Source organism: Microcebus murinus, chromosome X, assembly GCF_040939455.1.
Source record: "Microcebus murinus isolate Inina chromosome X, M.murinus_Inina_mat1.0, whole genome shotgun sequence".
Taxonomy (NCBI): Eukaryota; Metazoa; Chordata; class Mammalia; order Primates; family Cheirogaleidae; genus Microcebus; species Microcebus murinus.
Window position 1 is genome coordinate 123,752,866 of NC_134136.1, and position 13,077 is coordinate 123,765,942.

General features: G+C 41.2%; 1 protein-coding gene and 1 non-coding gene across 3 annotated transcripts in view; one reads left to right on the plus strand and one right to left on the minus strand.

Annotated features, from left to right (window-relative positions):
• The window catches only part of SHROOM4 (shroom family member 4), a 274,200-nt gene that overhangs the window by 120,440 nt on the left and 140,683 nt on the right, over window positions 1–13,077 (minus strand). For both annotated transcript variants that reach the window (XM_012752168.3, XM_075999098.1), the window contains one exon: window positions 2,791–2,942. In XM_012752168.3, coding sequence (XP_012607622.1) covers window positions 2,791–2,942 — 152 coding nt within the window. The remainder of the gene's footprint in view (window positions 1–2,790; window positions 2,943–13,077) is intronic.
• On the plus strand, window positions 3,647–3,761 carry LOC142866012 (U5 spliceosomal RNA). Its single transcript, XR_012916085.1, has one exon. It is a non-coding gene; the product is annotated as a U5 spliceosomal RNA (small nuclear RNA).

Consider the following 13,077-nt stretch of genomic DNA (forward strand, 5'->3'; position numbering starts at 1 on the left):
CCACATGATTCTTTCAATAGATTCAGAAAAAGCTTTTGACAAAATTCCACACCCTTTCATGATACGAACACTTAACAAAATAGGCATAGAAGGGACATACCTAAAAATGATACAAGCCATATATGACAGACCCATAGCCAACATCATACTGAATGGGGAAAGATTGAAATCATTCCCACTTAGAACTGGAACCAGACAAGGCTGCCCACGATCTCCACTTCTGTTCAACATAGTGCTGGAAGTCTTGGCTACAGCAATCAGACAGGAAAATGGAATCAAAGGTATCCAAATAGGGGCAGAAGAAATCAAACTTTCACTGTTTGCTGATGATATGATATTGTATCTAGAAAACCCCAAGGATTCAACCAAGAAACTCCTGGAACTGATCAATGAATTTAGTAAAGTCTCAGGATACAAAATCAATACACAGAAATCAGAGGCATTCATATACGCCAACAACAATCTAATTGAGAACCAAATCAAAGACTCAATTCCCTTCACAATAGCAACAAAGAAATTAAAGTACCTAGGAATATATTTAACCAAAGAGGTAAAAGACCTCTACAGGGAGAACTATGAAACACTGAGGAAGGAAATAGCAGAGGATGTAAACAGATGGAAATCCATACCATGCTCGTGGATCAGCAGACTCAATATCATCAAAATGTCTATACTACCCAAACTGATCTACAGATTCAATGCAATACCTATTAAAATCCCATCAGCATTCTTCACAAATATAGAAAAAATAATTTTACGCTTCGTATGGAACCAAAGAAGACCCCGAATATCAAGAGCAATTCTAGGCAACAAAAACAAAATGGGAGGCATTAATATGCCAGATATCAAACTATACTACAAAGCTGTAGTAATTAAAACAATATGGTATTGGCACAAAAACAGGAATATTGACCAGTGGAACAGATGTGAGAATCCTGATATAAAACCATCCTCATATAGCCATCTCATCTTTGACAAAGCAGACAAAAAGATATGCTGGGGAAAAGAATCTCTCTTCAATAAATGGTGCTGGGAAAACTGGATAGCCACCTGTAGAAGGCTAAAACAGGACCCACACCTTTCACCTCTCACAAAAACCAACTCACGCTGGATAACAGACTTAAACCTAAGATATGAAACTATTAGAACTCTAGAGGAAAAAGTTGGAAACACTCTCCTAGACATCGGCCTGGGCAAAGAGTTTATGAAGAAGTCCCCAAAGGCAATCACAGCAGCAACAAAAATAAATAAATGGGACATGATCAAACTACAAAGCTTCTGCACAGCCAAAGAAATAGTCATGAAAGTAAACAGACAACCTACAGAATGGGAGAAAATTTTTGCATCCTATGCATCCGATAAGGGACTGATAACTAGAATATACTTAGAACTCACGAAAATTAGGAAGAAAAAATCAAATAACCCCATTAAAAAGTGGGCAAAGGACTTGAACAGAAATTTTTCTAAAGAAGACAGAAGAATGGCCAACAAACATATGAAGAAATGCTCAACATCTCTAATCATCAGGGAAATGCAAATCAAAACCACAATGAGATATCACTTAACCCCAGTGAGAATGGCCTTTATCAAAAAATCTGCAAACAATAAATGCTGGCGTGGTTGCGGAGAGAGAGGAACACTCCTACACTGCTGGTGGGACTGCAAACTAGTTCAACCTCTGTGGAAAGCAATATGGAGATACCTTAAAGCGATACAAGTGAATCTACCATTTGATCCAGCAATCCCATTGCTGGGCATCTACCCAAATGATCCAGTGACACTCTACAAAAAAGACACCTGCACTTGAATGTTTATAGCAGCACAATTCATAATTGCAAGGTTGTGGAAACAGCCCAAGTGCCCATCAATCCAAGAATGGATTAATAAAATGTGGTATATGTATACCATTGAGTACTATTCAGCTCTAAGAAACAATGGTGATATAGCACGTCTTATATTTTCATGGTTAGAGCTGGAACCCATACTACTAAGTGAAGTATCCCAAGAATGGAAAAACAAGCACCAGATATATTCTCCAGCAAATGGGTATTAACTGAGCAGCACCTAAGTGGACACATAGGTACTACAGTAATAGGGTGTTGGGCAGATGGGAGGGGGGAGGGAGGCGGGTATATACATATATAATGAGTGAGATCTGCACCATCTGGGGGATGGTCATGATGGAGACTCAGACTTTTGGGGGGAGGGGGGGAAATGGGGATTTATTGAAACCTTAAAATCTGTACCCCCATAATATGCCAAAATAAAAAAAAATTAAAAAAAATGTATTGCTAATTAACTTGTCATATGTGTGTCTTTTCTTCCCTCTTAGATTGTATATTTCTCAAGGGCAGGGTTTCTGTTTTAGAGTTTGCCACAGCCTCCAGAGTGCCTACCATAGCAGGCAGTAAGGTATCTTTAAGTCTTCACTGATATGTGGTTGAGGGCTGGCAGTTTATTATAAAGGAGGAGACAGAAAAATGCTGGGTTATGTAGGCCTTGGTGTGTAGTGACTCATTTAGTCCTTTTAATAGCAAATGAGGAAATCGAGTCTTGTGGAGGTAAAATAAAATTATCTAAGATGATGTGGCTAGTATGTGGCAGTATCAGGATTTGAACCAAAGGCACTTTTGCCTATGCCTTTCTGCTTCAGTTGTCTGCAAAATTCTGTTCACTTGGAACATCTCTTTCCTTCATGATATTGATAGAGACATGATTCTATCAAAGCTTTATTCTCAACCAAGTGGTTTCAGTGGCTTCTGCACCTTACAGCATCTCTCTGTACCTTACCTCCTGACAATCAGCTTGAGGATCCGGAAGGAGCCTTTGATGAGAATGAGGGCCTCTTGGCGGGAGCCATACAATGGAGTGCCATTGATATTCACCAGCTCATCACCAGTCCTCATCTTCTGGGACAAGGCTGCCTTGCCTCCATCTTCAATCTGTGTTGCAGAGAACAAAACAGAAAGCAGGTGGTGAGGAAACTTTCTCCCCAAAATTCTACTTCCTACTCTTCCTGACTTCAGAGTCACAAATTGTACCGGGGAATTGTTCCAGGCAACTCCCAGGAGTAGCTCGTGAGCTGATCACAGGTCATTATTTACTGAAGGCAAAGTTTAGACAAGCCCTTGAGGAAAGAGGCAATACAGAAACAGTGCGATCCCTGTCAGGAGGAATGAACAGTCCATTTGGGGAGAGTAGTTATTCTAAATAAGAAAATGATGCTTGGAAAGAACCCCATGGTGTGACTAAAGTAGCAGCATGGCATAGCTAAATATACACACAAATTAGAGGCAAAAGAACTAGGTTCTAGCAAAATGACCTTTGACAAGTCCTTTCCTACCTTTGGGCAGGCTTCAAAATCTGACAAACTTGAGTTTGAATTCTGGCTGTATGATTTCTTAGCTGTGTGACCCTGAACAAGTTACCTATCATTTCTGTGTCTCAATTACCTCATATATGAAATATAGATAACAAAAATAGCCTCATCACAGGATTGTTAGTATATGAAGTACCTGGGGGAACTCAGTCCTCAATAAATATCAGCTATGATTATTATAACAAGGTGATTGACTCCAGAGACCTTGAAGGTGGCTTCCAGCTCAACATTCAGTCAGTGGAATGGCAAATTTAACAGACACAAAGTATACTCTGGTTTCTCTTCAGATTGTATAATTTTTTTGCCTTTTACTAAAGATTTCCATAGAGAGGAACAATTCTGAGTCTTAACCCAACTTTTTGAGTTCTTGCATTTGTAGGGCTGTTTGAGAGGAAAAAAAAAAACAATACTTAAGTGCACATATGGTAGTAATATTCATTGGATGTCAGGCAGGTTCGGGGAGGAGGGATGGGTATATTCACACCTAATGGGTGCGGTGTGCACTGCCTGGGGATGGACACATTTGTAGCTCTGACTCGAGCTGGACAAAGGCAGTATATGTAACCTAAACATTTATACCCTCATAATATGCTGGAATAAAAAAAATACATATGTTTAAAAAATTTTAAAAAAATAAAAATAAAAAAAGATACAAATTAGGTACAAGCAAAGTAGCTGTTCATTTATCTACGTCTCTTCAACAAATACCTAGTACAGTGCTTCCAGTGTCTGGCTTATAGTGGGCATTCAGCAAAAGCTAGAAATATGGGTATTTATTATTCCAGCATAGCCTATAGAATTTCCACTGACCAGAGCAATCTGGGCAAGAAGGTTGTCAGGCTGCAATGCATTGAAAGCAAAGGCAGAAATAATAGCTACTGGAGTAGACAAAAACAAAGCAAAGCAATATATCTCTAACTTTCCTTGCTTATGGCTAATTTTACATTTAACATTACTTTCACCACAAAGATTAGTTCTATCTATTGGAACATCAATTCCATCCATGGTGATAGGAGTTATTTCATCCATCCATGAATCATTCCTTAAGTGTTTGGTTAAATTCTATTATGTACAGGACAACATGCTACATGCTAGAGCAGGGGTTCTCAAACTTTTTAAACAGGGGGCCAGTTCACTGTCCCTCAGACCATTGGAGAGTGCGCGCTGTGGGTCCAGAATGAGTTGACTGCTAAGCAGGACAGGCAGCGGTGGCAAAAACACCCGGAGGGCCGGGTAAATGTGCTAGGCGGCCTGCATGTGGCCCGCAGGCCATAGTTTGAGGACGACTGTAGAGATATAGAAATGAACAAAACTCTTACCTCCTAGTCTTGAGGGCAGGTTACACATAAAGTTTATGTGTCCCCATGTGATGGTTAGGTTAAAAAAATGTGTTCAACCCACTGATGTAGTCAGGAGGTGGTTTTTTTCTGTTTTTTTTTTTTTTTTTCTTTTGGAGGGAGGGCAAGGGAGATAAGGGTGATTAAATTATAGAGTCCTTAAGGGACAGTAAATTTTAAATGGGGCAACCAATGGGTGGTCTGTGTTGAAGGTGTTCTTATATTTACTTCTACTCTTATTCCCATCTTTCTCAGTCTTTTATAGCATCCCTCAGTCTATCCCCACGCCACAGAAGTTAGAATATTGCTGAGCTTTAGGTTGGCCAGCTTATGTGCAATTTGGCAGATGAGACCTCCTGGGTGCAGAGAAAAATATTAATTCAGAATTTTAAAAACCCTATCAAATAAATTAAACTTCTTAGTTAAACCACAGACTGTTATTAAATTTATTGCTGCTAACCCAGTAGTTTTTTTTTTTTAATTAATCTTTGTCTGGCAAATCATAGGTTAGCCAAGTGACACTGAAAAAAAGCATATGTGTGTGTGTGTGTGTGTGTGTGTGTGTGTGTGTGTGTCTTTGTTCTGGTACCTAGGCCACTACTCTAGACAAAACAAGCCAATATTGGCAAATGGGGAACAACTGTCAGCAAATTAATTAGGATTACACTTGTATTTCCATTGTCATTATCATTATTACTTCACAGTCATGGCTGCCTGCTGCCAAAGGGAAAAAAAAAAGTAAGAAGAAAAAAAAAGCAAAGTGCTGTACTTAAATTTTAGAAGTTCTGTTTGAATGACTCATTCCTTTGGCATACATAGAAGGTCCTCAGCATCAGGCAGAACTTTCAACACAGATCAGCCATTTGAAAAGGTTTCCTGAGGCTAATGAAAAGCCACAAACAGGAGTCTAACTAATGAATGCTAATAGATTCTCCATGTTGATGTACATTAGTCTTAATTCACTCTACTCATTTTTTAAAAATTCATACAACTCAATTATCCATATTACTGTTACCCATAGCAAGTCTTCCTTTCAAAATGTATTGATATTAAGTACCACGTTCAGTTAATTAAGCACTCTGTTACATCAGCAAGATCTCTGTTTACTCTAGGCCAGAAGATGAAAGAGGGGGATCTTTTAAACTAAAATGCTTAATTATTGCTGTAGCAAAAGCTCAGACATTTTGCATTCTCGACTGCCACTGCAGCTGCCACTATCTGAGTCTTTGCAAAGACTCTTTCTTGGACTACAGCATCAGGGCAACTGGTCATGCCCCATTTTTTATTCTATGTCCCTTCTTGCCACCAGAATCCTCCTCAGGAAAGATACATTAAGTGTGATAATGTCACTTTAGTACAAGTGTGAGGATGCTCAGACAAGAAACCAGCAAATACTTGGTACCCAGCACAGTCTCAAAATCCACATAGATCTAAATCAGGAAATGAGGCTACATTTGGTTGCAGATCCCTTGGAGTAGACTATACCCTAAACTTACCCTTTTCCAGACCCAGGGTATTTACTGAGCTGTGCAACAGACTTCTTACTCCTCCAGACTTTCTGGTCCATTTTTATTATTGCTCACTAGTCTTTCTCCTCCCTCCTCTACTTCTACATTCCTGAGATCCAGCATGTCTTCTATTTATTGTTTAGCCTTCTGACAGCCAGTTCTCCGGGTCAATTGCTCAACCACACATTTGTTTATATGGAAGACAAAAACAGATGTTCATGTTTCTATCAAGGAAAGTAAAAGAAAAGGAAGGATGGAAGAATAAATGGGAGAGAGGGAGAGAGGGAGGGAGTGGGAAAGGAATATATATATATATATATATATATATATATATATATATATATATTCTTCTATTAATATAAAAGGTTTTGTTTTCCCCTCCCCACCACCCCACTCATAACTCTGGCTGGGGCCCAGGAAAGGTGTGAATCAACAAACTTGTTGAAATTAACATACCCTGCTCGAGAGGCTGTATAACATTTCATGATGTTGTCCATTCAGTAAAGCTGGTCAACTTTCCAGCTTTTCCTGAATCAGATCTTCAGGGTGGCTTTCATACTTCATTTGAAGTGTTGTGAATTTTCAGATTAGACCCAGATGCATTGGAATGTTGGTATAAACATACATCACAAAGCCCAGTGTAAACGATGGTTACCTTATGTGTCATTTTGGATTATCCAAGTGATCACTAGGCTAGCAGTGAGTGGCCCAAGTAATTGGAAATTGATTGCATAAGAGGTCATATCATATGACCAAAAGCCAGCTGGTGTCTGGAAAGCTGGAAAAAGCTGATTGACCTTGGACAAGTCATTTTCCCTTCTTGTGGCCTCTCTTACCCTTACTGGTAAAATGTGTAAGGGGGCCTGAGTAGATGATCTCTTGGGGCTCTGACAGCTCTGGGCCCTTTCAGCTCTGACATTCAGTGACCTGTGAAGAGTTAGCAAAGTCATGCATTATCCTTCTGCTGACACGGATAATCCAGGCTTTTCGCCCTATTGTACTTTGCCTTCACCCATGTTTCACTCCTTCAGAACTTACTAATTAACATCCATTTCTCAATTCCTCTCAGTCTTTATCCATTGTTTCAGTGGTCCACCAAGGTTGGAACACTTAGTAAGGCTCAGTCAGGACACTGAGAGAAACAGATTCCTGAAGCCCCGTTTTATGCTAATGATCTGGTGGTTTGGAAATTTTTGATGGATCCTTGATGAAGCATGAAGTGCTCTGATAGCTGCCAACAAAGGGACAAGTTGGCCCTTTGAGAGAAAAGGCAAAGAAAAATTGACTTAACAGCACTTACCAGCTTTCTAGAAGCTTTTATTTAGTCAGATACTAGCAAATACTTGTTTGGGTCTTTTGAATAAAATTAGGAGATGAAAAAGTAAAAGAAAGAATTACTAAATCTGGTTTATATTTTTAAATGCATTCAGGAGGAGAAACACCATCTGCAACAATAACTGACAGGTATTGAATGGTATTGCTGTTACATACATAATGAGTGAGATGTGCACCATCTGGGGGATGGTCATGATGGAGACTCAGACTTTTGGGGGGAGGGGGGAAATGGGCATTTATTGAAACCTTAAAATCTGTACCCCCATAATATGCCAAAATAAAAAAAAATTAAAAAAAAATCCAAAAAAAAAAAAAAATCAATGACATGATTTTGAATACCTCTGCTTGCTACAAGAAATTTATTGGAAAAAAGTGGGCGTCAGCTGAAACTTTCTTGGTCAGTTTTGAGCATTTCTGGCCAAATCAATATCCCATACCCTTACCTCCAAAAGCTAGTCCATAGTCTAAGAAGGCAAACAACATAATTGTTTAAATTCGTGTATCCTTTTTTATTGCAAATAGACAGGAAAGGTCCACTCAGAATGCAGCAGTCCAATTGCTTTATTTTTTATTTTTTTTATTTCAGCATATTATGGGGGTACAAATGTTAAGGTTATCTCTATTGCCCATGCCCACCTGCCTGACACCCGATAAATGCTATTCCTATATGTCCACTTAAGTGTTGATCTGTTAATACCAATTTGCTGGTGAGTACATGTGGTGCTGGTTTTTCCATTCTTGAGATGCTCCACTTAGTAGAATGGGTTCCAGCTGTATCCAGGAAAATACAAGAGGTGCTATATCACCATTGTTTCTTAAAGCTGAACAGTACTCCATGATATACATATACCACATTTTATTAATCCACTCATGTATTGATGGGCACCTGGGTTGTTTCCACACCTTTGCAACTGTGAACTGTGCTGCTATAAACATTCGAGTGCAGGTGTCCCATTTGTAGAGTGTCATTTGATCTTTTGGGTAGATGCCCAGTAGAAGAATTGATGGATCAAATGGTAGATCTACTTGTATCACTTTAAGGTATCTCCATATTGCTTTCCACGAGGCTGAACCAGTAATTGCTTTAAAAAAGACTATATCCTCTGAATGTCATTTTGGCACCTTTGAAAGATTTTCAGGTCTTTAGCAACACACCAAACACCTGTTCAGCAATTTGGCCTTTTCTGGGAAATCAATAGAGATAAAATGTAGAGATAGAGATAAGCTGGCTTTGGAAGTTTAACTATTAGGGATCAGGATCATCAAAGAATGGATAAAGTTCTTACTTGTTCTGAAACTTAGTTGGAAATCTTGAGCAAACCATAGGTTGGGGGCTATCTGTTCCTGATCTGCCCTCTTTTCCCCTGTTGGTATATCTTAGAATCTCATCATACTAGGAGACATTAATCAGGGTGCCCTGGACATGGGAGATACAGGTTTTTAAACCTCTGCAATCTTATTGCCATGGTTTTCAACACTCTCATTCCAGGTTGAAGACACTGACTGTCCTAACTTGTCTGTCTCAGCAACTTCTTCCCTTAAAAATGTCTCTCAAATTTTCAAAGTAGTCTAGATTAAAAAAATAAGAAACTCATCTTCCCTACTTTACCTCAGCTTTCTGAAAGACAAAACAGACAACAAAAACCTATCTCTTAAATAAATAAGAATTTAAAAACAACAGCCAATTAAAGATACAAGTGAGTCTGGTTCAAAGGAGTAATCCCTGTAGGTAGATAGTGTGAGGAGGTGGATACCAAATGAGAAGCTATTCTTTCCCTCTGCCAGCTAAGAAACAGACACCAAGATTCTACAAGGAGCTTCCCCAGCATGTAAAGCTCTGTGGATCAGGCCTAAGGGCTCCCCTGACTTCGAGACATCAGAATTATGTTGTACCCTACAGCGTGACCCATCCCTACAGATAGCTTCTTCCTCTCCAGCTGCTTGATCACCATCTAGTTTATTACTAATCCTCACAACAAAGGCCCTCTAAACTTCAAATCATTAAATTTCCCTGGGGATTAGCTCAAGTCAAATTCTAAGCATCTGTGCCAAAAACTCATTCAGCCCAGTGCCAAGCTCAGCTCTAGGAATTTCATGATGAGGACAGGGGAAGATAGTCAAAGCACTGTCCCCTATGTCAGCAAGCAAAGGAGAGTTTGTCTTTGCTCCTACCAAGTCGGATCATCCTGCTGTCACTCTAAGCCAGGTAAGGGGAGACAAACACGACCACATACAAGAGTAAACTCTGGGTTTCTTACATTGCTAGCTGATATGCACACTGGGGTCCCGTTTACTTTGTCAGCTATAGCTGTTTGTTTATATTGAAGTCTTCTGCTGACATTAACGTTATATTTGTCATAAATGTTAGTCTTTGTTGGTTTAGAACAATAGTGTCCAGAATGGATGGAGTACATATACCCTAGCCCGTAAACAAGTTGATCCACTGGAACTTCTGTTTATAGCTATGTTTACCTAAAACTATAAAAATCAAGCTTTATTAATATTTAATATTGGTGATAGCAAATTATATCATCTGTAAATAAAATAATGTTTATTGGGGACACATGCTCAAAGATTTTCATTGATGTAGCTTTTTACTAAAAAACTTGGCTAGATCACAGACCTAAGTGAGAAAGCTAAAACCATAATACTTTTAGAGATAAACATAGAGCACATCTTTGCAACCTTGATGTGGGCAAAGATTTTTTGGGCAGGATGCAAAAAGCAGAAATCATGAAAGAAAGACTGATATATTAGAATTCATCAAAATTGAAAAATCTTAATTAAAGGTGTCATTAAAAAAGTGAAGATAAGCCACATGCTGGGAAAAATATTCATATACACATATAATTTACAAAGGATTTATATCCAGAATGGTAAAAGAACTACAAATCGATAAGAAAAAGACAAACAGGAGGGCGGAGCAAGATGGCGGACGAATAACACTGCCAGACAGAGGGTCTCTGCAGAAAAGACAGATTCTAGCAGAAACTAGAGGAAAGAAGCAAGAAGACGAGCATACAGCGGACAAGGGCCGGAAGGAGGGGTACCTGAGACCCCGGGAGACTCCACGGGAGGAGGCTGCAGAGGAGAACTGGAGGATGAGACCACCGGAGCAGCCCGGAGACCAGCGGCAAGGGTAGGTGGATTTGCTGTTTCCCCTCCCCTGCATTCGGGATTGCTGGTGGGCTCCCCAGCTGGTGGAGAGACCTGCGGACACCAGCCCAGAGACTGCCGCCGCCTGCCAACGGTGAGCCTGTAGCAGACGTGGCACCAAGTTCCCAACTGCCTCCGGGCACCTCCGTGTGCACGGACCCAAGCCGCCTGGCAGGCACCATATTGCCTCCTCCTCCACTACGCCGACCCTACCCGCGGCTGCCCAGAGAGACAATACAGCCACCCGCCGGAGGCACCTCCAGGGAACGGGACCCTCCCATTTGAGACCCCTCCCGCCCTCCCAGGTGCTGTTGGCACCGTGTTCCCAGGAAAACGGTGCCGACTCAGAGGCTGAGAGACATAGACCCAGCTCGGGCTCCCTGTGGGTGAATTAGGACCGGAAATCCTCTCCCTGGTGGGAATACAGCTTGAACTCTGGGACCCAGAGGTCGGACCTGCAGACCAGATCCCCTGCACCGAGGGCTAGCATTGCCCGGGGCACAGAAGGGTTATACGTAAACAGCCTAATGAGGTATGTGTGCCAGCAGGGGCGGATCGGCCTCCTAGAGGGCAACCATCCTCCCAGGAGGAGGCCGTGCGCCCAACCCAGGTGGCATTCCTGTGCAGGGAACCTCCCCGCCGGCATCACAGTCCGGGGAGGCCTGGTGGCTTGTGGTCTGGCCTGCTGGCAGAGGCCCAGGAGTAGCTGCGGAGTTGGGGAGGGTGGAAAGAAGCGAGGCCTGCTGCAGACTGCGGGTCTCAGACAGCCCCACCCCCACACCCAGAATCTCTCGCTGAGCAGGACCATTCCAGCCCCACCCTGACAGCTTTCCCTGGAAGCAGAGAACAGAACTTTGACCCTGCTAACGGCCTGAAGGCAGGCTTACCCAACCCAGCTCAGCCCAGAACGAGAGCTGATAACAGGACTCAAAATCAACACCATAGCCTGTTCCTCCAAGCAAACGCCACCTACTGACAGGGACGGCATCTTGCACAGCCTTTCCACAGCACCCTCTGAATCAATATACAGGGAGTGGTCCAATTTCACCCACAGGCACCACCTAACGCCTCAGAAACTAAACAAGGTGTGTGAATACCCAAACAATAACCTAAGGAAAGAAACAACAACTGATCGACATGGGAAGAAATCAGCGAAAGAACTCAGGAAATATGAAGAACGAAACGGAAAACACACCCACAAAAAAGAGCACCAGCCCCCTAGAAACGGACACCAACAAAAATCAGGCAACCAATATGACAGAAGAGGAATTTCGTATGTGGAACATAAGAACACTCACCCAGCTGCAACAACAACTCAATAACCAACATCAAGAAACCACAAAAAGTCTCCAGGATATGAGAAAAGAAATAGACACATTGAAGAAAAGTGTAACCGAACACCTGGAAATGAAGAATCAATTCAAGGAACTACAAAATACAGTGGAAAGTCTCAAGAACAGGGTAGATGAAACAGAAGAAAGAATCTCAGAGCTTGAAGATAACACCCTCCAATTAAATAAATCAGTCACACAAATAGAGCAGAGAAACAAGAGAAAAGAACAAAGCCTACAAGAGCTGTGGGATTATGTGAAGAAACCTAATGTGAGGGTCATAGGGTTACCAGAAGGGGAAGAAGACAACACTCAAGGGTTGGACAAGCTGTTTGAAGATATAATAGAGAAAAATTTCCCAGGCCTTGCTCAAAATGTTGATATACAAGTTCAAGAAGCTCAGAGGACCCCTGGGAGATTCAACGCAAACAGGAAGACGTCACAACATGCAGTCATCAGACTGACCAAAGTATCAAGTAAAGAGGCCCTTCTAAGAGCTGTAAGACAAAAGAAGCAAGTAACATACAAGGGAAAGCCAATTCAAATAACATCAGACTTCTCTAATGAGACTTTAGAAGCAAGGAGAGGCTGGGGCTCCATTCTCACTCTTTTGAAACAAAACAATGCCCAGCCTAGAATATTACTCCCTGCAAAACTAAGCTTCGTATATGAAGGAGAAATAAAAACATTCTCAGACAAGCAAAGGCTCAGAGAATTCACCAAGACAAGACCAGCCCTACAAGAAGTACTTAAAACAGCGTTATGCACGGAACATCATAATAATAACCCACGAATATAAAAACAACCAAAACCCAAAGATATTAAAGGCCAGATATTACAATGGCTCAACACAGAAATCATAGCAACAACATCCAACCCAACAGAATGATCAGTAATCTACCTTACCTATCAGTTCTCTCAATAAATGTAAATGGCTTAAACTCTCCACTCAAGAGACATAGGCTGGCTGAATGGATAAGAAAATACAGGCCAAGTCTGTGCTGTCTTCAGGAAACACATCTAACCTGCAA